General features: G+C 43.6%; 2 protein-coding genes across 5 annotated transcripts in view; one reads left to right on the top strand and one right to left on the bottom strand.

Annotated features, from left to right (window-relative positions):
• The window catches only part of mrpl13 (mitochondrial ribosomal protein L13), a 115,105-nt gene extending 107,123 nt beyond the window's left edge, over positions 1 to 7,982 (bottom strand). For both annotated transcript variants that reach the window (XM_063056348.1, XM_063056355.1), the window contains exon 1: positions 7,811 to 7,982. In XM_063056348.1, the coding sequence (XP_062912418.1) occupies positions 7,811 to 7,837 (27 nt within the window). In that variant the 5' untranslated portion in view covers positions 7,838 to 7,982. The remainder of the gene's footprint in view (positions 1 to 7,810) is intronic.
• A 128-nt stretch (positions 7,983 to 8,110) lies between these two features.
• The window catches only part of mtbp (MDM2 binding protein), a 99,779-nt gene continuing 80,729 nt past the window's right edge, over positions 8,111 to 27,160 (top strand). The window contains exons 1-3 of one of the 3 annotated variants that reach the window (XM_063056327.1): positions 8,111 to 8,706; positions 21,057 to 21,140; positions 26,895 to 26,968. In XM_063056327.1, coding sequence (XP_062912397.1) covers positions 8,637 to 8,706; positions 21,057 to 21,140; positions 26,895 to 26,968 — 228 coding nt within the window. In that variant the 5' untranslated portion in view covers positions 8,111 to 8,636. The remainder of the gene's footprint in view (positions 8,707 to 21,056; positions 21,141 to 26,894; positions 26,969 to 27,160) is intronic. The other 2 variants (XM_063056318.1, XM_063056334.1) reach the window with 2 other exon arrangements.

The raw sequence follows: 27,160 nt of genomic DNA, 5'->3' as shown, positions 1-27,160 counted from the left end.
CACAGTTTCACTGCAGACGCCTCACTTTCCAAAAGCTCTCTTCCTTTCATCCCTCCTGTTCTTTCTTTTCCCTTCCTCATCCTACCTTTGAATAAACAAATGCTTCACTTAGCCCTTCAAGTCTGCTGCACTCTTTAGTAAAATCATTGCTGCTGTGCCTGTAGTCTGACTCCACGGTAACTTTCATTCCTTTGCAGTGAATAAATTCTTCATTGGCAGAGACTCAGCCTCCATTACTCTTTGAGGAATGAAGGTACGAAGACTCATGACCCTTGGAAAGGAACAAAAATGACCTCATCTATCTAAATACAATAACCGCCAGTTCTAGATTCTCCCACACAAAACACCCTCTCTCCATCCACCCTATCAAGAACTCTTCGTTTTTTTTTTGCTAAAACAAGTAAACTGTAAACTCTTATTCTCCTACTACAGTAGATACAAGCCTAATCTGTTCAACTTTCCTGATATGAAAACCCATGAAATTCACATAAAAGTCTTGTAAACCTTCTGGAATTGCTTCCAATGCATTTACATCCTTCCTTATACAAGGAACCCAATAATGTACACTGTGCTCCTGACCTGGTTGGTCTCTCCATTGCATCCTTCTTAAAGCACAACTTCCCAATTCGTGCATTCAACTCCCCTTATGATAATGAAAACATTTTGTTAGCTTTCCTGATTACTTGCTGTATCTGCGTAACAGGGTTCAGTCAATCATGCGCTAGAATACTTAATCCTCCCGTATCACTCCCCATTGAGGCTTTTTATCTTCATTCTATAAATGGATAATTTCACATATTCTGGCTCCCCTCTTACCCCTTTCTCTTCTTTTTACCAGTCCATCACCTCCCTCTGGTGCCCCTCCTTTCCTTTCTCCCATGGTCCACTGTCCTCTCTTATAGGATTCCTTCTTCTGCAGCCCTTCACCTCTTCCACCTATCGCCCTTCAGCTTCTCACTTCATCCCCTCCCTCCCTGTCCACCCATCTCCCTCACTTAGTCTCACCTATCACTTGTCAGCTTGTACTCCTTCCCCACCCAACCCCACCTTCTTATTCTGGCTTCTTCCCCCCTCCTTTCCAGTCCTGATGAAATGTTCATTCCTATCAAATCACTTCTTTGCCAGTATGTGAAACAGACCAGAATTGATTGTAGCTTGGTGCCAAGCATAAAACACAGGACAATACCATAACAGACAACACAATAGCAACCAACAATTCACAAGACAATAGTGCAAACAGCCGTGAGCAGATATCACTTAGTGCAAACATCAATAATCAGACTTCAATAAATATGAACATCTGAACAGGCTCAACAATTATCAACAGAACAAGGAGAGCAGGAAGGACCATTTAATGGACATTGTTCAAGGACAGTTAGGGTATCACAGCTGAGTGAGTTTTTTTAAGAATCTAGATGGCTACATGAAAGAAGCTTCAGAGATGACGTGTGATCCTGGTGTTGATGGACCTGTAGCGTCTCCTGATCGCAATTTGCTGAATAGGAGATTGCTAGGGTGGGTGGAGTCAGCAGTAATTTTTCTAGCTCTTTTCTTCTCCATAATTCACCTGCTGAGTTCCTGTGTTTGTTCCAAAGAAACGCAGACTAGGTGCTGGAGGAGCTCAGCAAGTCAGGCAGCAACTACGGAAATGAACAAATAGTCGACATTTCGGGCTGAGAAGGAAGAGGAAGATGCCAGAATAAAAAAAGGTGGGGGGAGCGGAAGAGGCCAGCTGGAAGGTGATAGGTGAAGCCAGGTGGGTGGGAAAGGTCAAGGGCTGGAAAAGAAAGAATCTGATAGGAGAAGAGAGGACGACAGGAGAAAGGGAAGGAGGGGTGGACACGGGGAAGTAATAGGCAGGTGAGAAGAAGTAAAAGGTCAAAGTGGGGAATAGAAGAGGGGGAAGGGCTGGGGAATTTGTTTATTGGAAAGAAAAATTTATATTCATACCATCAGGTTGGAGAGTACCCAGACAGAATATAAAATGTTGTTCCTCCACCCTGAGGGTGGCCTCATTTTGGCACAAGAGGCCATCGACTGACATGTCAGAATGGGAGTCGGAATTAAAATGTCTGGCTACTGGGAAGTCCTACAGATGGTGCAGAGGTAGTCGACAAAGAGATAACCCAATTTACAATGAGTCTCACCTATGTAGAGGAGGTCACATTGGGAGCACCAGGCACAGTAGACGTCCCCAGCAGATACACAAGTGCTGCCTCACCCAGAAGGACTGTTTGGGGCCATGAATGGAGGTGAGAAAGGAGGTGAATGGGCAGGTGTAGAATTTAGGTCGCTTGCAGGGCTGTGTTTGTTCCTCTGGATCTCCAGCATCTGTGGAATGGTAGGGCACTGAGGAGTACGGTAAAACACAGGTCCCCAGATCCCTTTGTTCTGCCACACTCCTCAGTGCCTTAACATTCACTGTGTAAGACCTACCCTGGTTAGTCCTACCAAAGTGCAACACTTCACACTTCTTTGCATTAAATTCCAACTGTCATTTTCAGCCCATATGACATACCCAACATACCCGATCAAAACTTTTCCATGGACGGCTTCCAGACCGTTCGGGCTGACGGGAAGTGCACTAACAGCAGTAAGCGTAAAGGAGTTGGGGGCTTACTGCTCTGGTTAACAATGGATGGTGCAATCCTGGTCATATTACGATTGAGGAATGTGTTTGTAGACCGGATATTGAACTTTTTGCTGTTGGACTCCGGCCATATTCCATCAAGATACAACACTGGGCATCATGGGAGGTTGTTCCTTCCTGTGGCCATCGAACTTTGCAGCTCCTCTCGTGGAGGGTCAGACACCCTGAGCTAATAGGCTGGTCCTGGACTTATTTCCATCTGGCATAGTTTGCATATTGTTATTTGATTGTTTGTGGTTTTTGTATTGCTATATTTATGCTCTATTCTTGGTTGGTGCAGCTGTAACAAAACCCAATTTCCCTCGGGATCAATAAAGTATATCTATCTATCTATATTTCTAGCTAATGCAGATCCCTCTGCAAGCCATGATAGTCTTACTCGTTGTCCACTACACCCCCAGTCTTGGTGTCATCCACAAATCTGCTGATCCAGTTAACCACATTATCATCCATGTCACTGATATAGATGACAAACAGCGACAGACCCAGCACCGATCCCTGTGCCACTCCACCAGTCACAGGCCTCCAGTCAGAAAGGCAGCTGTCTACTACCACTCTCTGGATTCTCCCACAGAGCCAATGTCTAATCCAATTTACTACCTCACCTTGAATGCCGAGTGTCTGAACGTGCTTGACCAACCTCCCATGTGGGAGCTTGTCAAATGTCTTGCCAAGATCCATATAGAAAACATCCACTGCCTTGCCTTCATCAGCTTTAGATAGATAGATACTTTATTGATCCAAAGGCAATTTCAGTGTCACTGTAGCATTACAAGTGCACAGATATACAAATATTAGAAGACAAGAAAGAAAGAATAAAAATAAGTTACAAGATTTACAAGGAAAAGATTATAAGATCTCTCCCCTGGTTATAGGTTGACTCATTATAAAGCCTGGTAGCCGAGGGTAAGAATGACCTCATTTCGAGCTCTTTGGAGCAGTGCATTTATCTTAGTCTATTACTGAAAGTGCTCCTCTGTTCAACCCACATGGCATGCAGTGGGTCCAGAATTGCCAGGATTTTCCGTAGGGTCCTTTGTTCCACCACAACCTCCAGCTGACTTCTATAACAGAGCCAGCCTTTCTAATCAGTTTATTGAGCCTGCTGGCATCACCCATAGTAATATCCTTGAAAAACTCTACATAAGATTGGTTAGACATGAGCTACCATGTATGAAGCCATGTTGACTATCCTCAATTAGTTCCTGTCTATCCAGATACTCATATATCCAGTCCCTTAGAATACCTTCCAATAACACTACTGATGTCAAGATCACTGGCCTATAATTTCCTGGTTTATGTTTAGAGCCTTTCTTAAACAGTGGAACAACATTGGCTATCCTCCAATCCTCTGGTGCCTCACCAGTCACTAAGGATGATTTAAATATATCTGCTAGGGCCCTGGCAATTTCTGCACTTGCCTCCCACCAGGGTCCAAGGGAACACTTTGCCAGGCTCTGGGGATTTATCCACCCTAATTTGTCTCAAGACAGCAAATACTTTATACAAGTCACTATGAAGTTGATAACAACACGAATTCTGCAGATGCTGGAAATTCAAGCAACACACATCAAAGTTGCTGGTGAACGCAGCAGGCCAGGCAGCATCTGTAGGAAGAGGTGCAGTTGACGTTTCAGGCCGAGACCCTTCGTCAGGACTAACTGAAGGAAGAGTGAGTAAGGGATTTGAAAGTTGGAGGGGGAGGGGGAGATCCAAAATGATGGGAGGAGGGGGAGGGATAGAGCCAAGAGCTGGACAGGTGATAGGCAAAAGGGGATACGAGAGGATCATGGGACAGGAGGTCCGGGAAGAAAGACAAGGGGGGGGGGGACCCAGAGGATGGGCAAGAGGTATATTCAGAGGGACAGAGGGAGAAAAAGGAGAGTGAGAGAAAGAATGTGTGCATAAAAATAAGTAACAGATGGGGTACGAGGGGGAGGTGGGGCCTTAGCGGAAGTTAGAGAAGTCGATGTTCATGCCATCAGGTTGGAGGCTACCCAGACGGAATTTAAGGTGTTGTTCCTCCAACCTGAGTGTGGCTTCATCTTTACAGTAAAGGAGGCCGTGGATAGACATGTCAGAATGGGAATGGGATGTGGAATTAAAGTGTGTGGCCACTGGGAGATCCTGCTTTCTCTGGCGGACAGAGCGTAGATGTTCAGCAAAGCGGTCTCCCAGTCTGCGTCGGGTCTCGCCAATATATAAAAGGCCACATCGGGAGCACCGGACGCAGTATATCACCCCAGTCGACTCACAGGTGAAGTGTTGCCTCAGCTGGAAGGACTGTTTGGGGCCCTGAATGGTGGTAAGGGAGCAAGTGTAAGGCATGTGTAGCACTTGTTCCGCTTACATGGATAAGTGCCAGGAGGGAGATCAGTGGGGAGGGATGGGGGGGACGAATGGACAAGGGAGTTGCGTAGGGAGCGATCCCTGCAGAATGCGGGGGGGGGGAGGGAAAGATGTGCTTAGTGGTGGGATCCCGTTGGAGGTGGCGGAAGTTACGGAGAATAATACGTTGGACCCGGAGGCTGGTGGGGTGGTAGGTGAGGACTAGGGGAACCCTATTCCTAGTGGGGTGGCGGGAGGATGGAGTGAGAGCAGATGTACGTGAAATGGGGGAGATGCGTTTAAGAGCAGAGTTGATAGTGGAGGAAGGGAAGCCCCTTTCTTTAAAAAAGGAAGACATCTCCCTCGTCCTAGAATGAAAAGCCTCATCCTGAGAGCAGATGCGGCGGAGATGGAGGAATTGCGAGAAGGGGATGGCGTTTTTGCAAGAGACAGGGTGAGAAGAGGAATAGTCCAGATAGCTGTGAGAGTCAGTAGGCTTATAGTAGACATCAGTGGATAAGCTGTCTCCAGAGACAGAGACGGAAAGATCTAGAAAGGGGAGGGAGGTGTCGGAAATGGACCAGGTAAACTTGAGGGCAGGGTGAAAGTTGGAGACAAAGTTAATAAAGTCAACGAGTTCTGAATGCGTGCAGGAAGCAGAACCAATGCAGTCGTCGATGTAGCGAAGGAAAAGTGGGGGACAGATACCAGAATAGGCACGGAACATAGATTGTTCCACAAACCCAACAAAAAGGCAGGCATAGCTAGGACCCATACGGGTGCCCATAGCTACACCTTTAGTTTGGAGGAAGTGGGAGGAGCCAAAGGAGAAATTATTAAGAGTAAGGACTAATTCCGCTAGACGGAGCAGAGTGGTGGTAGAGGGGAACTGATTAGGTCTGGAATCCAAAAAGAAGCGTAGAGCTTTGAGACCTTCCTGATGGGGGATGGAAGTATATAAGGACTGGACATATGAAGTTGATGCCTCTTTGCCTCACTTCTATGGACTCTGTCCCTTTCTTGAGTAAATACAGATGCAAAAAAATCACTTAAGATCTCCCCCATTTCTTTTGGCTCCACGCATGGATTACCATTCCGATCTTCCAGAGGACCAATTTCATCCCTTGCATTCTTTTTGCTCTTAACATATTAGTAGAATCCCTTAGAATTCTCCTTCACTTTGTCTGCTACGGCAACCCCATGCCTTCTGTTAGCCCCTTTGATTTCTTTCTTGTATGTTTCTCTTGCATTTCTTATACTGCATAAGCACCTCATTTGTTCCTATCTGCCTATACCTGCTATGTACCTCTTTTCTCCCTTAACCAGGGCCCCAGTATCTCTTGAAAACCAAGGTTCCCTAAACCTGTTACCTTTACCTTTTATTCTGACAAGCTTTGTACTCTCAAAATAACACTTCTGAAAGCTTCTCGCTTTCTAAGTGCACCTTTGCCAGCAAACAGCCTGTCCCAATCCACACTTGCTACTCCTTTCTGATACCATTAAAATTGGACTTTCTCTAATTTACAATCTCAACATGCAGATTAGACCTATCTTTTGGCATATTTATTTTGCAACTAAAGGCATTGCAATGACTAGATGCAAAGTGTTCCCCTTCACAAACTTCTGTCATCTGCCATCTCATTCCCTAATAGCAGATCAAGTATTGCATAGTCTCATTGGGATTTCTATGCATTGAATAAGGAAACTTTCCAGAACACATTTGAGAAACTCTATCCCATCTAGTCTTTTACTGTATGGGAGTCCCAGTCAATATGTGGAAAGTTAACATTACCTACATTAAAACCTTATATTTCTTGCAACTCTGCGATCTCTCTACAAATTTGTTCCTCTAAATCCCTCAGATGTTTGGGTGGTATGTAATACAACCCCATTAACAAGGTGACATTTTCCTTGACTTATATTGCCACCCTTCCTCCTTTAATCCCTCCTGCTCTGTTGCGTATAAAACAATGGAACCCTGGAATATTGAGCTCCCGGTCCTGCCCCTCCTGGAACTAAGTCTCCCTAATGGCTACAGTATCATAATTCCAGGTGTTGATCCACGCCACACTTATCTGCCTTTCCTACCATACTTATTGCATTGAAATATATGCAGCTCAGGGAATTAGTCTCACCATGGTCAACCTTTTTATTCTTGACTTTGTCTGAGGTTTTAACAACATCAGTCTCCACAACCTCACCACTATCTGTTCAGGAACTCTGGTTCCCATCCCCCTGCAACTCTAATTTAACCCCCCCCCCACCCTTCAACACCCCGTGCAGGACGAGCAAACCTTCCCCCTAGGATAGTGGTTCCCATCCAGTTCAAGTCAAGTCTTTTCTTCTGTACAGGTCCCACCTTCCCTGGAAGAGAGCCCTCCCTCCTAGACCAACTCCTTAGCCACATTTTAAACAGTATAATCTTCCTATTTCTGGCTTCACTAGCACCTGTCACGAGAAGCAATCCTGAAGGTTCTCCCTTTTAACTTAGCCCCTAACTCCCTAAACTCACTTTGCAGAACTCACTCTTCTTACCTATGTCATTAGTACCTACATGAACCACGACATACCTGTCACGATCATGCCTTCCTGGTTTTAATTTCATCCTGTATCCTTCCTCACACTCTGTTCCCCACCTCTTCTTGCCCCCCTCCACTTCTCTCTTCTTCATCTCATACTCGCCTTTTGTACTCCCTCTCTTCTGTTATCTCACCCTCTCCCCACCCTTGCTCTCGTCTCCTCACCACACCGCCGCCACCCCCAGCCCTACTCTCACTCTGCTTCTGTTCCATCTCCATTCTACCCGTTCCCGTTCCCAATCCCAATCCTCACCTGTACAGCTTTGGTGAAACTCGACATGCTGCCAGAAGTCTGTTCCTTGTGCAACACCCGAACATTTCCGGGGAAGATACGTCGCTGGAAGTCTTCGTTCTCCAATTTTAGGCCCCTATTATTGAAATTCCAGGTAGGAAAGGAAAATCGATATATTTAACGAGTTTCTCGGCAGGAATGTATTTCCCCGACTTTTGCTTGAATGAACGTGCCTGTTCCGTGTCGTGTGTAGCAGCGAAGTCGGGTGAGGCGCCCTGTTTCCCAGCCGGAGCGGTTAGCCGTGACACAGAGGCTGAACGGGGAAAGCGCGCGGCGGGAGTAGAGGCGGTGAATGGTCGTTCGGTTCTTCATCTGCGCCCCGGGGTCCGAGCATCAACGGGTCGTTTAAACCTTTTTCTCAGACTCCTTCCGCACCCCGCCCCCAGGGTTAGAGGATCAGATGGGGGTTTAGTCCATTAGCTCAGAGTTCCCCCTCCCCTTCAGCTAATACCCCCCCCCCACCGCTCCCTCCCTGAATTTAGCAAACTTGTCATTTCTTTCCCACACCGTAGCCCCTTGCTCTGGGCCGAGTCGGTGTCTCGGAATTTAACAACCTTGGAACAGGAACTATTGCAGGAAGGTCGTATTCCAACCGTGAGATAAGAGGGAATCTTCAGCTTGGTCACCAAATCAGAAGGTTTATTGAAAACTGCTGCATCTTTTGGATATAACTGGGAAACTTAAGAAGATATTGAATGACGCATGGTCAAACCACTATGAGAAAACCTGGACTTTTGAATTCTTTGTATATTCACTTCATAACAAACAATCCTTATCAAATCTGACAATGGATCGATATGTACTGTTAGCTGTTTGGAATTATAGAGATGAGCAGTGTGAAGATGAAGAGTTCGTTGGTGAGTCTTATTTATAAGTTGATCCATCAGTAACCCCTTTGGATACTGCTGGGGTCCTGCAGTTGCAGCCAGGTCAGTGGCAATGTGGCCAGCTCTGACACTCAGCAGGTAAAGCCATACAGAGCAATAGTGATAGGAGACTCAATGGGGGAAAGCAGTAGATTATATGGTTGTGAAGGAGATGCTTTGTTGCCTCCCAAATGCTAGGGTCAAAGATGTTTCTGAGAGGCTACAGAACATTCTCGAGGAGAGTGAGCACACTAGCACCACTGACAAAGGCAGAAAGGGAAGAGGTCCTGTGCAATAAGTAGAGAGCAAAAAAAATGCTGAAAAGCAGGACCTCAAAGATAGCAATCCTGGATTACTCCTGGTGCCATGTGCTAGTCAGGACAGGAATAGGAAGATAGAAAAAGTTAATAAATGGGTAAGGATCTGGTACAGAGGGGGTGGGTAGGGTTTCAGACTCTTCGATCATTGGAACCTCTTCTGGGGTAGTGTGACCTGTATGAAGGGCATATTGCATTTGACTGCAAGGGAACCAGTATCCTGGCTCAAAAGTTCATTTGTGCTATTTGGGAGAGTTTAAACTAGTTTGGCAGGGAGAAGGGACCCAGAGCACCAGGTCAGAAAGTGATGGGATTGAGAAGAAAGTAGATATCATGACCATGAGGAACAGATGGGGTGGACGTATTGAATTGTATATATTTTAAAGCTAGGGGTATTTTAGGTAAGGGCAATGAACTTAAGACCATGGATCAGTTACCTGTCAAGGCTACTCATTTTGAACCACAATTGAGGATGTCCCAGCGAGTTTGCAAGCAATCAAGAATTTTTGTAGTATAGTAACTATATAATATCAGAAATACGGTGGATTTCGGTTAATTGGGACCAGTACATTTTGGCCCAATTAAGCGGCTGCCACAATTAATCGAGGTTTCATGGAAATAGTTAAAAATATATAAAAAAGACAATCTGAGTAACAAATTAAGTATTTAAATGAAATACAGAAAAAATTAGGAGACTATCAATAACACTACAGAACTGTAAAACTGTGTATTAGTTCCTAATAGTTATTGATGGAGAAATTCATCCATTGTATGTAATAAACAAAATCAGTGCTGACACCTAGTGCAAGGACTGTCTTCACACAGTGTATCAACGGTTGCATTCTCCAAATCTTCATTTTCACTGTAACATTCAAGATGATTGTCAATACCTTCAAATTCTTTGTAGTACTTAACTTGTTGAGACAGTGAAATTTCTCACTCCCTATCATTTCTGGCATCTCCAAGCCTGAATACTTGAGACCACAATGAGCAAAATTGTTCTGAATTGTTTTACTGTACTGCTTATTTCTGATCGACTATCAGTGACAAAAATCACTGCTTTTTGAACACAAACACACGAAAATATTAAAAACTGTTCACTCTAAGCACATTGTCACAGCCACACAAGTGTGTGGGACTGACGCCGGTCAGAACCTATTCAGCAACAGTCTGCTGCCCCACTTAAGCAGCGTCGTATCCCAAATAAACAAAGGGAATCCTGGATATTTTCTCAATTAGTTTTTGTTCTTTAAGAGTTGTCTCAGATAAGTGCCCAAATTAATCGATAACCCAATTAACTGGTATCCACTGTATAATGATTGACCTTACTAATATGGGATTATATATTTTGTGAATTAAACTGGTTTTCTAGTTACTCTATCAATGAAAATATTTTTATTTAGTTTGGAGAGAAATGAGAAATTGTTCAGTGATCTTTTAGAAATTAAAATATAATAAGACCAATTTAAATATGAAATGGCTGCTCAGAAACTGTAATCTTATGAACTAAAGATGGATCAACTAAAACATGTGTCTGCCAAAATGGCTAGCTGCTTCAGCATCGTCTTGGAATATAAAGCCAGAATTATGCACCGATGCTTAGATTACCAGTGATAAACAGTGCATTTATTTCTCCTGCTGCCTTTATCCGAATTTTCTACAGCATAGTGAACAGCACAATGACACAACTACTCTTTAGAGTTACTCTCTCACAGTTCCTGTGACCCTGGGTTCAATGTAGATCTCTAGTGCCGTCTGTTTGAGTTTGCATGTTCTCCCTGTAACTGTGTTGGATTTTGCCTGGGTTGTCCAGTTTCCTCCCAAATCCCAAAGAAATGGAGGTAGTCAGGTGAAGGTGAGTTTTTTGTCATAGGTACAAATGCCTCAGTGCACATGTGTATGTACAATGAAAATCATATTTGCAGCAGCATCACAGGCACATAACGTCACTTAAGTAGCCTTTCGAAAAACATGAGGAGGTTTATTATTGTCACTTGTACTGAGATACAGTGAGAAGCTTCTCTTGTATGCTGTTCATACAGATCAAATCATTACACAGTGCATTGAAGTAGAATAAGGTAAAACAATAACAGAATGCAGAACAGCTACAGGGCAAGTACAGTGTGGGTAAACAATAAGGTGCAAGATCATAACGAGGTAGACTGTGATACTTAGAGTCCATCATATCTTACGAGTGATAGCAGTCATGTGATAGTATTATCACAGCAGAGTAGAAGCTGTGCTTGAGCTTCTTGGTACCTGCTTTCAGGTCTTTGTATCTTTTGCCCAATGGAAGAGGGGAGAACAAAGAATGTCTGGGGAGGGGTGGGGTCTTTGATTATGTTGCCTACTTTACAAAGGCAGCAAGACGTGGAGGGGAGGCTAATTTCCATGATGTCCTGAGCTGAGTTTACAACACTCTGCAGTTTTATCTGGTCACGCACGGGGCAGTGGACCAAATAAGATGCATCAATAAAGATTGGTAAGGGTTGATGAGGATATGCCAAATTTCTTTATCCTCCTGAGAAAGTAGATGCTTCAGTGAGTTTTCATGACTGTGGAGTCTATGTGGTTGGATCAGGGCAGACTATTGGTGATATTCACTCCTTGGAATATCGATGTAGCACAGAACATGTGCACTGCTCCCCTTCCTGAAGTCAGTGATTGGCTCTTTCGTAGACAATGAGGGGAAGGTTGTTGTCATGACACCATGGCCCTAAACTCAATCTTCTTCCTGTACTGCGTTGCATTATTTGAGATAGGGCCCAATACGGTGCTATTATTTGCATATTTGTAGATGGTGCGAGAGCAGATTCTGCCTAAGAAGTCAGGTCATCTTTTACTCGCTTAGCTATTCACAGTAACAGAAATTTTGACCGGGGTGCCTAAACTTGCATGCTGCTGTATGTTCCATCTGGTGAATTGTCTTGCCCTCAATTTGAATGGGACAGTCAGGTGAAGGAGGTGTACAAAGCACACAGCAGTCCTCAGTTCTGTTTGATAGGTCAGTCTTGCTTTTAGTTCTTCATCATTGTTCTTAATGGCCTGGATATTAGCTAGCAGCATGCTAGGGAGAGGGGACTTCAGCCTCAAACATCACCTACGTTCAGCCTTGAACATAAATTATTCATAATTTTTACAAGGAACACAGTTTGATTTTTTACTATGAGCCCACTTTAGTGCAAAGTGATAAACTGTAGAGATTGATGTTTTGCTAATTTGTTCAAGAAAAGAATGGTTCAAGGGATACACACAAATTGCTGGAGGAACTCAGCAGGCCAGGCAGCATCTATGGAAAAAAGTACAGTCGATTGAAATGTTGCTCGGATTTTCAGCATCTGCAGATTTTCTCTTGTTTGTGAATGGTTGAAGGGGGATAGCTGTTCTTGATTCTGGTTGAATGGGACTTCAAGCTTTTGTACCTCCTTCTGTAGCTGTAAAAATATGGCATGTTAGGCATGGCATGGTAAGTAGGTTAATCGCTCTGTAAATTACCTAGTGTGTAGGAAATGGTACTATGCCGAGTCAGTTGATGGGAATGTGGGAAGAATAAAATGATGATTAGTTTAAATGGGTGCTTGATGGTCAGCATTGATTGGGTAGGCTAAGTGGCCAATTTACATGCTGCATAATTTGGAGGGTCTGTGAGTAGGAGCAAGAAGCAAAAATGAACATAAGAACTTGAGAATTAGGAGCAGTTGGGACAGTAACTTCTTCAGCTCCATCATTCGTCAAGATTTGTCATAACTTGTACCCAAGCTCCATTTTCCTGCACTAACCCTACATCTTTTGATTCCTTAACTGGAAATCTGCTGTTCTTTATCTTAAATGAACTTGAAGATTGAGCTTCCATAGCTCTGAGATAGAGAATTCCAAAGATTCACTACCCTTTGAATGAAATTTCTTCTCGGATTGAGTCCCAATTAGACTACCTCTTGTTCTACAACCCTTAGTTTTAGGCCTGTCAGCCAGGAAAAGTGCTGTCCCAGCATCCACCTTGATGTGCTCTGGAAAAATTTATGGATTTGAATGATATCATCTCGCATACAGAACTCATCTCTCTATCTCCTTATTTGGCAATCCTACCATTCCAAAAACTACAGAAATAAGTCGTTGTTGCATTCCATTTTTGGGAAAGTCACTCTTCGCAAGATAAGGAGACGAGAATAGCACACTACGTACCATCTGCAGAGCAGGAGATTGCGGAGTGAGTTGGAGATGGTTCCTTGTGGACTTTACATGCCAGTTTTAATTAGTGAGTGGGGCCTGTTGGGACTTGTCTGCAGGATGGGAGATGATGGAATGAGTTGGAGATAGTTTTTTGTGTTCTTCTTCGTGTAAAGTTTCCTTCAACCCCAACATGGGCAAGGACACAGAAGAAAAGTATACACAAGCCTTCATCTGAGTAGCCTCTACTAACGTTGTCCAATCTCAGGAAGAATGTCTGGCCGACAGTTTGAAATATCTGTTTTAATATATGTCAAAATCGAGAATGAATCAGAGCACAGAAGTACTTAATTGGCACATACTTCTTCGACCCATTCCAAGACTAAAATAACAGCAATCATCTCAGATGTGAATACTGATGCTTTGTCTGATAATTTTTTCTTAATACTCATAATGTCTGTATTGCATACATTGCTGAACTTCCTATATCACTGCAGTTCATTATGGACTTTATGCATCAGTTTAAAAAGCGAGCAGGGCTTGTCTATGGAGCAGGAAGTGGCTGAGTGAGTTAGAGACAGTTCCATGTGGACTTTATGTGGCAGTTTTAAATAGTAACTAGGGTTAATCAATGAGGGCAATAAAAAGAAGCGAGGTTTAAGTAGAGCAGACATTGTAGGAGTGGACCAGTGTTAGAATAGTCAGGGTTTGGCTCAACAGGCTTGAGCGCGAGCAGGTGCAGGCTAGAACTTAAGCTTGAGAAGTTAGAAGCATAACAAGTGTATGTAGGATGGTAGTTCAATGTTCCTCCTGTGAGATGTGGGATTTATAAGTACCTAACGGTCTCCCAGATAACTACATCTGCAGGAAGTATGCCCAGATTCAGCTCCTGACCAACGAGGGCACGGAGCTGGAGTTGGATGTACTCAGAACCATCTGGGAGGATGAAAACTTTATAAATGAGTTTTACTGAGTTAGTTGTGCCGACTTCAGATACTAGATGGGTGACCACCAGGAAAAGTAGGGGAGTAAGCAAACAGTGTAAGTTTCTTCTGTGGCTGTTTCCCTCAGCAACAAGTATGGTCTTTTGGATACTGCTGGGTTGGTAACCTATCAGGGCGAAACAGCAGCAGCCCGGACAGTGGCACTATAGCTGGCTCTAAAACTCAAAAAGGAAAGGTAAGGTCAGGCAGAGCAGTAGTGATAGTTAAGGGGATGGACAGCAGGTTCTGTGGCCGCAGAAGAGGAACCAGAGTAATGTGTTGCCTCCCAGGTGCTAGGGTCCAGGATGTCTCCGAGCGACTGCAGAAGGTTCTCGAGAGTGGGTGAGCAGCCAGAGGTAGTGGTGCACATTGGCAGCAATAACATAGGTAGAAAGGGAGGAGGTCCTGTGCCGTGAATTTAGGGAGTTATGAAAGAGGCTGGAGAGCAGGACCTCCACGGTGGCTGGGCCTCCGGCACTGAGTCTGACCCTGTGTTGCAGAAGGGTGGGACAGAGAAGAGGAAAGCTGTCGTCATTGGAGGCTCTATAGTCAGGGGAGAAGACAGGAGATTTTGTGGACATGAGAAGGACACCCACATGGTTTGTTGCCTCCCGGGTGCCAGGGTCCAGGATGTCTCTGACCGGGTGCACGACATCCTGGTACGAGAGGGAAAGCAATCAGAAGTCGTGATGCATGTTGGGGCCAACAACACAGGCAGGAAGAGGGATGAGGTCCTGAAGTGTGAGTTTCGGGAACTAGGCAAAAGGCTGAAGAACAGGACCTCAAGGGTGGCCACTCAGGATTGCTGCCAGTGCTACGTGACGGTGATGGTAAGAATTGGAGGAGATGGCAGTTGTGTGCGTGGCTGAGGAGTTGGTGCAGGGAGCAGGGTTTTAGATTTTTAGATCATTGGAATCTCTTCTGGGGAATGTGGGACCTGTACAGATTGGATAGGTTGCACCTGAACTCGGCGGGGGAGCAATATCCTTGCAGGTAGGTTTGCTAGCATGGTTCGGGAGGGTTTAAACTAATTTGTGAGGGGGATGGGACCCAGAGCGATAGAGCAGTGAAAGAAGTGCATGGAGTAAAGCCAGATCTAACATACAGAGAGGCTTTGAGGAAAGAGAAGCAGAATAAATGGTGTAAAGACAGTAAGGTAGAAGGGCTGAAATGTGTGTGCCTCAATGCAAGAAGCATCAGGAACAAAGGTGATGAACTGAGAGCTTGGATACATACATGGAATTATGATGTAGTGGCCATTACAGAGACTTGGCTGGCACCAGGGCAGAAATGGATTCTCAATATTCCTGGATTTCAGTGCTTTAAAAGGGATAGAGAGGGCAGAAAAAAGGGAGGAGGGATTGAGTTTAAGAGTCGCGATGTAATGATGCAGCTCTATAAAACTCTGGTTAGGCCACACTTGGAGTACTGTGTCCAGTTCTGGTCACCTCACTATAGGAAGGATGTGGAAGCATTGGAAAGGGTACAGAAGAGATTTACCAGGATGCTGCCTGGTTTAGAGAGTATGGATTATGATCAGAGATTAAGGGAGCTAAGGCTTTATTCTTTGGAGAGAAGGAGGATGAGAGGAGACATGATAGAGGTGTACAAGATAATAAGAGGAATAGAGTGGATAGCTAGTGCCTCTTCCCCAGGGCACCACTGCTCAATACAAGAGGACATGGCTTTAAGATAAGGGGTGGGAAGTTCAAGGGGGATATTAGAGGAAGGTTTTTTACTCAGAGAGTGGTTGGTGTGTGGAATGCACTGCCTGAGTCAGTGGTGGAGGCAGATACAATAGTGAAGTTTAAGAGACTACTAGACAGGTATATGGAGGAATTTAAGGTGGGGGCTTATATGGGAGGCAGGGTTTGAGGGTCGGCACAATATTGTGGGCCGAAGGGCCTGTACTGTGCTGTACTATTCTATGTTCTATGTTAAGCTCAGGGTTACTTCCAAAAACATGTGTTAGTCAGTGCAGGTATAGGATGATAGTACAGATGGTGGCGAAGGGCGACAGTTGATAGTACAGATGAATGAGTGGCTGAGGAACTGGTGCAGGGGGCAGGGTTTCAGATTTCTGGATCTTTGGGATCTCATCAGGAGAAGGTGTAACTTATACAAAAATGACAGTTACACCTGAACCCGAGGGGGACCAGTATCCTTGCAGACAGGTTTGCTAGAGCTGTTGGGGAGAGTTTAAACTGAAATCGCAGGGGAATGGGAACCAGAGTGATAGGTCTGAGGATGGGGCAGTCGGTATACATTTTAATGCAGTGTGTAGTGATATTATCAGGAAGGATGGGTAGATGACTGGGCAAAATTGCAGTCAGTCAGACGAGGTGAAGCGTAACATAGGGGCAAAATCAAAATGAGTAATGAGTACAGGATTGAAGGTGTTAAATTTGAGTGCACGCAGTATACGGAATAAGGTAGATGATCTTATAACGCAGTTTGAGATTGGCAGGTATGACATTGTGTGCATCACTGAGATGTGGTTGACAGAAGATCATAGTTCGAAGCTTAACATCCAAGGACACACCTTGTATTGAAAAGACAAGCAGGTAGGAAGAGGGGATGGGGTGGCTGTGTCGGTAAAAAATGAAATCAAATCCTTAGGAGGAGGTGACATAGGATCAGAAGATGTAGAATATTGTGGGTAGAGTTAAGAAACTGCAAGGGTAAAAAGACATTGATGGGAGTTATGTGCAGGCTTTTGAATAGTAGCCAGGACGTGGGATATAAATTACAACCAAGAGCTAAAAAAAAAGCATGTAAAAAAGGCACTGTTAGGCTAATCATGGAGGATTTCAATATGCAGGTGGATTGGGGAAAATCTGATTAGTGCTGGATTCCAAGGGAAGGAATTTGTAGAATGCCTCAGAGATGCCTTTTTAGAGCAGCTTGTGATTGAGGCCACTAGGGGAAAGGCAATTCTGGATTGTGTGTTGTGTAATGAACCAGATTTGATATGGGAGCTTAAGATAAAGGGACCCTTGGGAGGCAGTGATCATAATATGATAGAATTCGAATTGAATTGAATTAACTTTATTTCTTAGATCCTTCACATACGTGAGGAGTAAAAATCTTTACGTTACTTCTCCGTCTGAATGTGCAAATTACAGATTCTAGTATAGTATCAATCTGATGGCCTGGTGAAGAAGCTATCCCGGAGCCTGTTGGTCCTGGCTTTAAAGCTGCGGTATTTCTCCCGGGTGGTAGCAAATGGAACAGTTTGTGGTTGGAGTTACCCTGAAGATTGAGAGGGAGAAGATAAAGTGAGCTGTATCAGTAACACAGTGGAGTTAATGGAATTACAGAGGTATGAGAGAGGAGCTGGCCAAATTTGTTGAGAAGGAGACACTAGCAGGGATGATGACCAGACAGTAATGGCTGGAATTTCTGGAGGCAGGATAGATACATCCCAAAGGTGTAGAGGTATTTTAAAGAGAGGATGAAGCAACTGTGGCTGACAAGGGAAGTCAAAGACATCATAAAAGCAAAAAGGAGAGCATAAGACACGGCAAAAATTAGTGAGAAGTTCGAGGATTGTGAAGCTTTTAAAAACAAATAGGCAATTAAAAGAAATAATACAAGGAGAGAACAATATCAAAGAGTATACCAAAAGTTTTTTCAGATATATAAAGGGTAATAGAAACGCAAGAGTGGTGAATGGATATTGGACTGCTGGAAAAGTAGTAATGGAGGATGAAGAAATGGTGGATAAACTTAAGTATTTTGTGTCGGTCTTCACTGTGAAAGACACTGGCAGTATTCCAGAAATTTGAGAGTGTCAGGTGGCAGAAGTGAATGTAGTTGCTATCACTAAGGAGAAGGTGCTTGGGAAGCGCAGAGGTTTGAAGGGCAATAAATCACCTGGACTAGATGGACTACATCCTGGAGTTCTGAAGGAGGTAGCTGAAGAGATTGTGGAGGCTTCAGTAATGATCTTTCAAGATCCACTAGATTCTGGAATGGTTCTGGAGGTCTAGAAAATTGCAAATGTCACTCCACCTTAAGAAGGGAGGGAGGCAGAAGAAAGGAAATTATAGGCCAGTTAGCCTGACTACAGTAGTTGGAGTCCTTTACTGAGGTTGTTGCTTAAGGGTTATTGGAAGAGCATGATAGTTTTAGATTCCCCTACCCTGAAGCAAACACCATGATTATCTACCCTATCCATGATCCTCAACATTTAAAAAACCTCTATAAGGCCACTCCCGAGTCCTTAGCCTCCTTCACTCCAGGGAAACAGTCGCAAATTACTGATGGGTCAGCTTATAGGAAATACAATAGTAAATGAATCTCTAAAGCAGGGGTTCCCAACCTGGGATCCATGGACCCCTCAGTTAATGGTAAGGCTCCTTGGCATAAAAAAACTTGGGAACCCCTGCTCTAAAGGTTTCCAGCTTTGCATTCATATCCTTAGAGGAGTGAAACTTGAGTGTTTATGAGTAAAAGGCTCCTTCATGAGGTTTTAAGCATTAGATCTAAACAGGTGTTCTAAACTGAAGCATTCATCTCCTCTACGGTACAAACTGAGTAAATGATCTGCCAGTATTTTGCAGATGAGCCAGGGAGGCCTGATTAATCATCAACTCCCATTGCTGTTTGTGGGACTCTGTGCATATTTCTCTTCCCTTTTGCTCATCACAACTGCGGCTGCGTTTTAGACAGGACTATATTGGGAAGAAAAAGCTTTGCAATGCCCTGGAATTATGAATTGTGATGCATAAATATGAGTTCTTTCTGTCCATTAGCTATGATCAAATCTTAAGAAAAAGTCACAGTATTATTAAGTTATTGTACAACAGTTTGTCCAGGTCAGATTTGGAACACTGTACTATTCTTCTCCCCAACCTAACAGTTGAAACAGGAGTCATGGAAAAATACAGAGGAGATTTAAATTGGTTTGGAAACCTTGGAGTACAATTGGAAAAATATTTGAACAAATCAATTATGGAATCTTTGAGGACATCCGTCTTATGTGAATGCATATCTAGGTTAGAAATTAGAAATCTGCTGTTGCTCTGTTCAATATGAGGCTGTGATATGGAGAAAAAAAGATACTTCACTGATGCTGTCTGTTACTTGTTCTTTGAATGCTTTTGGTAAATGGAAAATACATTAGGGCGGATAAGTCCCCGGGGCCTGAGGAATATTCCCCAGGCTGCTCCACAAGGCGAGGGAAGAGATTGCTGAGCCTCTGGCTAAGATCTTTATGTCCTCATTGTCCATGGGAATGGTACCGGAGGATTGGAGGGAGGCGAATGTTGTCCCCTTGTTCAAAATGTAGTAGGGATAATCCGGGTAATTATAGACCAGTGAGCCTTACGTCTGTGGTGGGAAAGCTGTTGGAAAAGATTCTTAGAGATAGGATCTATGGGCATTTAGAGAATCATGGTCTGATCAGGGACAGTCAGCATGGCTTTGTGAAGGGCAGATCATGTCTAACAAGCCTGATAGAGTTCTTTGAGGAGGTGACCAGGCATATAGGTGAGGGTAGTGCCGTGGATGTGATCTATATGGATTTTAGTAAGGCATTTAACAAGGCTCCACACGGTAGGCTTATTCAGAAAGTCAGAAGGCATGGGATTTAGGGAAGTTTGGCCAGGTGGATTCAGAATTGGCTTGCCTGCAGAAGGCAGAGGGTGGTCGTGGAGGGAGTACATTCAGATTGGAGGATTGTGACTAGTGGCGTCCCACAAGGATCGGTTCTGGGACCTCTACTTTTCGTGATTTTTATTAACGACCTGGATGTGAGGGTAGAAGGGTGGGTTGGCAAGTTTGTAGATGACACAAAGGTTGGTGGTGTTATGGATAGTGTAGAGGATTGTCAAAGAGTGCAGAGGATTGATAGGATGCAGAAGTGGGCTGAGAAGTGGCAGATGGAGTTCAACCCGGGGAAGTGTGAGGTGGTACACTTTGGAAGGACAAACTCCAAGGCAGAGTACAAAGTAAATGGCAAGATACTTGGTAGTGTGGAGGAGCAGAGGGATCTGGGGGTACATGTCCACAGATCCCTGAAAGTTGTCTCACATGTAGATAGGGTAGTTAAGTAAGCTTATGGGGTGTTAGCTTTCATAAGTCGAGGGATAGAGTTTAAGAGTCACGAGGTAATGATGCAGCTCTATAAAACTCTGGTTAGGCCACACTTGGAGTACTGTGTCCAGTTCTGGTCGTCTCACTATAGGAAGGATGTGGAAGCTTTGGAAAGGGTACAGAGGAGACTTACCAGGATGCTGTCTGGTTTAGAGAGTATGGATTATGATCAGAGATTCAGGGAGCTAGGGCTTTACTCTTTGGAGAGGAGGAGGATGAGAGGAGACATGATAGAGGTATACAAGATATTAAGAGGAACAGATAGAGTGGATAGCCAACGCCTCTTCCCCAGGGCACCACTGCTCAATACAAGAGGACATGGCTTTAAGGTAAGGGGTGGGAAGTTCAAGGGGGATATTAGAGGAAGGTTTTTTACTCAGAGAGTGGTTGGTGCGTGGAATGCACTGCCTGAGTCAGTGGTGGAGGCAGATACACTAGTGAAATTTAAGAGACTACTAAACAGGTATATGGAGGAATTTAAGGTGGGGGTTTATATGGGAGGCAGGGTTTAAGGGTCGGCACAACATTGTGGGCCAAAGGGCCTGTACTGTGCTGTACTATTCTATGTATCTATGTAAAATAATATTCTGTCTTTGCTATTCATTAAATTTTGCTTCAAATTTGCAATCTATTTCCAGAAAATACTATGGAGAAATATAGGTATGAGATAATTCTGCCTGCTTCCATTAGTGATGAACAATGGTGTTGTGGTCATTGTGTCTGATTTTCCTGTTCGCATGTGACTGATTTCTTTAACATTATTCTTGTGTAACAGGGCTGACTGCCATTAAATGCATTTACGAGTTCCTGAGAAAAAGCTGCCATGCTTCAACAAGTTCAAGACTAACTACCCTTCCAGGTAATACATTTTGATAACTGTAATACATTTTTTATAACTGTAAAATTGTGGACACCTCCACATTAATCATTAGCATTATTGACCTTGTATCTTGTAAGTACTGTACTGCGGGTAGCACAGTGGCATAGGGGTTAGTGCAATCGCCTTGCTGTGCTTGCTATCACTGACTGTGGTTTGATTCCTGTCACCGTCTGTAAGGAGTCTGCATGTTCTCCCTGCGATGGCATGGGTTTCCTCCAGGTGCTTCGGTTTCTTCCCACATTCCAAAGATGTACAGTATAGTTAGGGCTAAGTTCTGGACATGCTATATTGGTTCTGGAAGTGTGGTGACACTTGCGCACTGTCTCCAGCACAATCCTTGCTGATTTGCTTTGATGCAAATGACATATTTCACTGTATGTTTTGATATTTTGATTTACATGTGACAAATAAAGCCCATCTTCATCTTCAACCTTCAAAGTCAATGTTTTCCAGTTAACATGTTTTTAACCTGAACATTTATCTGAAATTAAGTCTTGCTCGGTGACTGGTATACAGTTGATTTTCTAACATTCACCTATGAAGTTATTTAAAAGCATTGTGCAACCTTGTCCCTTCAAATGTTCTGTTGTCTAATTCATCAAGTGCCATGGTTTCCCAGTGGAATGGAGAACTTGTGGAATTGCATGGATCCAAAGCATCCGAAGCTTTGTCAGTGGTTTTATTCGTTTATTTGTTCATTTTTAGATGTGGTGCGGTGCTGGTTTTCTTTTATTGTCTTTGAGATATTGGAGGTGACCCACCTCCTTGAAGTCTTGCAGTCCTAATAATGAATATATTTCCACACTGCTACTCATCTGGAAGTCAAGTCTTTCGACCCAGTGACAGTGAAGTATGAACAATATTCTTCCAAGACAGAATGGTGTTCAGTTCAGAGGGAACCCAGTGGATTGTGGTTTCCTCATGATCCTATTGTCATTCTCCTTCTTGATGAAGAGGTTGTCAGTTTAGGAGGTACTGTTAGAGTAGCCTAGTTAGAAAACTGCAATGCACCTAAATTAAACTTGAGCTTATTGTCATGAGCACAAGAATCTGTATACACAGAATTAATGAAAAACTTACTTGTAGCTGTATCACAGCACATGGCATTAGAGACATACCATTCGCAAGGAAAAGATAAGTTAAACATGAATAAGAAAGATTACAATAAGAACAAAAGAGAACAGGCTAGTGTAGTGCAAGGTGGTCACAGTGTTGCTGTACTGAGATAGTGACTAAGGTTGTGAAAATTAGTTCAAGAATGGAATGACTGAAGACAAGTAACTGTCCTTTAACCTGGTACTTTGGGGCTCGTGTGCTTCCTGCTCAAAGGTAGCTGCAAGAAGATGGCATGAGCCAGTTCATGACCAGTCCATCACCTGAGGGAGGATAGTAAATAGTAATCAAGAGGTGTTTCCTTTCCCATCTTTGACTTGTTGCCATTAGTTGGGAATCAATGCTAAGGACTTACAGAGATTTTCCATATCTGGCGTACATTTATTATAGAATCATAGAAATTCACAGCACATTCCGGGTCCTTTGGTCCACAATGTTGTGCCGACCAGTGAACTACTCTAGAAACTGCCTAGTATTACCCTACCACATAGCCCTCCATTATTCTAAGCTCCATGTACCTATCTAAGAGTCTCTTAAAAGACCCTATTGTATCCACCTCAATCACTGTCACGGACAGTGCATTCCACACACCCACTACTCTGTTTAAAAAAAAACTTACCTCTGACATCCCCTTTGTATCTACTTCCAAGTACCTTAAAACTATGCCTTCTCATGTTAGCCATTTCTGCCCTGGGGAAAAAACTCTCTGGCTATCCACACGATCAATGCCTCTCATTATCTTATACACCCTTCATCATGTTGGCACTTGTGGTGGGACAGGATTTATCCCAGGTTGTGATGGAAGTATTTTTTGAGGTTTCCCTGAGTCTGATCATGTCAAGCATTGCTGTAGGATTGTTTAGACAGCAGGCCCCAGATATTTATACCGAGGACTTTGGTATTTCACAACAAAATCTCATCTGTTGACCTATCTTCAATCTCATCATTCTTATCTAGTCTGACCCATACACCACTCCAGACGTGCTGCAACATGATTGATATTAAATCACAACAAGATGTGTTTTTGTATAATGGTCATCGTTAGTGAGGCATTTTATTTTAAATATTGCAGAACCTTGACCAAATTTAAATTCCAGTGTTATATCGTGGGATTTGAAAATCGACTCACTGATGATTCTGGGTTTATAAATCCAAACAAATGTCTGGGCTGCTCCTCTAACCACTGCACCACCACAGTTGTATGTTCCATTTGTAGTCACTATCTAGCCACATGGTCACTCACTGAGTGAACAGTAAGTTCTAGCTATGATTTCTAGGCTGTGCTGGGTCAAGTGATCTGGGAGAGGGGTGGTTTTGAAATGCTCATTTTTGTTTTTAAGATTTTCCACATTCTCCGTTTCTCTGTAATTTTGGGAAACTTTTTTCAGCACTTCTTTAATTCCAACCTCATGTCAGAATCAGAATCAGGTTTGTTATCACTGGCATGTATCGTGAAATTTGTTAACTTAGCAGCAGCAATTCAATGCAATACATAATACAGAAGGAAATAAATAAACTAACTACAGTACGCAGGTATTGAATAGATTAAAAATCGTGCATAAAACCAGAAATAATATATATTAAAAAAGTGAGGTGGTGTCCAAAGATTCAGTGTCCATTTAGGAATTCGATGGCAGAGGGGAAGAAGCTGTTCCTCAATTGCTGAGTGTGTGCCTTCAGGCTTCTGTCCCTCCTACCTGATTGTAACAGTGAGAAAAGGGCATGCCCTGGATGCTGGACGTCCTTCATAATGGATGCTACCTTTCTGAGATACCGCTCCTTGAAGATGTCCTGGGTACTTTGTAGGCTTGTATCCAAGATGGAGCTGACTAAATTTATGGCACTCTACAGCTTCTGTTGGTCCTGTGCAGTAGCCCCCAGCATACCAGACAGTGATGTAGTCAGTCAGAATGCTCTGCACGGTACATCTATAGAAGTTTTTCAGTGTATTTGTTGACATACCAAATCTCTTCAAACTCCTAATGAAGTATAGTCGATGTCTTGCCTTCTTTATAACTGCATCGACATGTTGGGAGCAGGTTAGGTCCTCAGAGATCTTGACACCCAAGAACTTGAAGCTGCTCACTCTCTTCCACTTCTGATCCCTCTATGAGGATATGTATGTGTTCCATATATGTTAAATGCTGAGCTGTAGTCGACGAACAGCATCCTGACATAGGTGTTTGTGTTATCCAGGTCGTCTAAAGCCTTGTGAAGAACTAATGAGATTGTATCTACCATTGACCTAATGTGGCGATAGGCAAATTGCAATGGGTCCAGGTCCTTACTGAGGCAGGAGTTCAACTGTGAGTGATACGGGGCGATAATGATTAAGGCAGCTGACATTATCCTTAGGCATTGGTATAATTGTTGCCTTTTTGAAGCAAGTGGGAACTTCCACCCGTAGCAGTGAGAGGTTGAAAATGTCCTTGAGTACTCCCGCCAGTTGGTTGGCACAGGTTTTCAGGCCCTTACAAGGTACTCCCTTGGGACTTCCTGCCTTGTGAGGGTTCACTCTCTTTAAAGACAGCCTAACATCGGATTCTGATACAGAGATCACCGGGCCATCACGTGCAGCAGGGATCTTCACAGCTGTAGTTATATTCTCCATTTCAAAGAGGGCATAGAAGGCATTTAGTTCATCTGGTAGTGAAGCATCACTGCCATTCATGCTACTGGGTTTTGCTTTGTGGAAAGTAATGTCTTGCAAACCCCACCAGAGTTGACATACATCTGATGTGGCCTCCAACTTCATTTGAAATTGTCCTTTCGCCCTTGAAATAGCCCTCCGCTAATCATACCTGGTTTTCTAGTACAGACCTGGGTCGCCAGACTTGAATGCCACAGATCTAGCCTTCAGCAGACGATGTACCTCCTGGTTCATCCACCGCTTTTGGTTTGGCAATGTACAACAAGTCTTTGTAGGCACACACTCATCCACACAGGTTTTAATGAAGTCGGTAACAAATGGAACATACTCATCCAGGTTTGAAGATGAATCCCTGAATACAGTCCAGTCCACTGATTCAAAGCAGTCCTGTAAGCACTCCTGTGCTTCCCTTGTCCAAACCTTCTTGGTCCTCACTACTGGTGCTGCAGTCTTCAGTTTCTGCCTGTACTCAGGGAGTAGAAGTACAGCCAGGTGACCAAACTTCCCGGAGTGAGGGCATGGAATAGCATGGTAGGCATTCTTGATAGTGGTGTGGCAATGGTCCAGTATGTTGTTTCCTCTAGTATTGCAAGTGATCAGTTGATAGTAATTACTTAGTGATTTTTTTCAGACTGGCCTGTTTAAAATCCCCCAAATGATGGTGAAGGTGTTAGGGTGCGCTGTTTCGTGCATGTTGATCCCATTGCTCAGATCATCTAAAGCCTGATTGACATTGGCCTGAGGCGGAATGTATCCTGCTACTAAAAGGACCCCAGTAGGTAAAAAGGACGGCACTTAACTGCTAGATATTCCAGTTCTGGTGAGCAGAATTGGGACAGCACTGATCTATTTGTGCACCAAGAGTTGATAATGAGGCATACTCCTTCATTTCTGCTTTTGAAAGACTCTATAGATCTATCTTGACGTGTATAGTAAAACTGTCGATCTGAATCGCTGCATCTGGTACGGAAGGGGTTAATCAGGATTCTGTGAAACAAAGGACACACGCGGTCCCTGTGACCCTCTGATTCAGCACTCTAGCTCTGAGATCATCGATTTTATTCACCAGAGACTGCAAATGTAAATGTCTAGTTTACATTGCTGTGTCATTGGCTACTGGTCTTCCAGTAACCTGTGCCCCAAGCATTGAACTTCTTTCCCTAAACTTCTACCTTCCCCTCTTCCTTCTTAAAACTTGCTTCTTCGTAAGAGTCGTAGAGCATGGAAACTGATCCTTCTGACCAATGAGTCTACTCCAAGTATCCATTAACATTAATCCTACACTAACTCCATTCTATTTTCTTCACATTCCATCAAATCTCCCCAGGTTCTACCCCTAACCTACACACTGGGCAATCTACAGTGGCCACTGTCGTGCACCTGTTTGGAAGGTGGGAGGAAACTTGCATGGTCACAAGAAGAGCATGCAAATTCCACACCTGAATTGAGATAAGTCCCAGTAGTTGGTGCTGTGGGACAGTGGCTCTCGTCTGCACATTCCATACCGTCTTGGTCCTCACTACTGGCGCTGCAGTCTTCAGTTTCTGCCTATACTCAGAGTAGAAGTACAGCCAGTTGATCAGACTTCCTGAAGTGAGGGCATAGAAGAGCCCTCACTTCAGGTTGTTTCTGCTATCACTTGGTCCATTTAGGCTTTGAGTTATGGATGACGGCCATAGAAATTGACCAGGGTGAAACTACTGCTGAAAGTGGAGAGATAAATTAAACAGTTTCTCAGAAATTCCTCACATACGTCACACATTATTTCTAGTCGGTCAGTTAAAATGATTTTAATTTTCTTTTCTTTCCCGTTGCAGTTTATCCTGTTTTGTGTTCAACTTGTTTCCCCATAAATTTTGTCTTTTCTGACCTTGTTTTTAACATGATGGTTATTTCAGACATCGTTGTTTTACATTACAATCAATTAGTATTCAAACTGTTTGTTGTAAACTCTGTTTAATCTTTTTCAGCCTGCTCAATAACTGGAACTCCAGTCGCACAAAAATGGTTCTTTGCAATTCAAGCAATCCATGGCTTTTCACAGGTGAGGAAGGCTGGAAACCTGGAGGCATGGGAGAGTGTTATTGCGAATATAGGACGATAAGTCACAGGGAACATGATTTCTCATTGAGCCAATATGGATTGATTGGGCCGAAGTGGCCTCCTCTTTGTCATTAGGAAATATGAAATGAATAGCTGTGTATGGTGCCTCTATTTTCGGAAAATATATCAACAG

This window comes from Mobula hypostoma, chromosome 1 (genome assembly GCF_963921235.1).
Source record: "Mobula hypostoma chromosome 1, sMobHyp1.1, whole genome shotgun sequence".
Classification (NCBI taxonomy): domain Eukaryota; kingdom Metazoa; phylum Chordata; class Chondrichthyes; order Myliobatiformes; family Myliobatidae; genus Mobula; species Mobula hypostoma.
The sequence above is the reverse complement of the archived record's forward strand: the minus strand, read 5'-3'. Positions and strand labels throughout refer to the sequence as shown.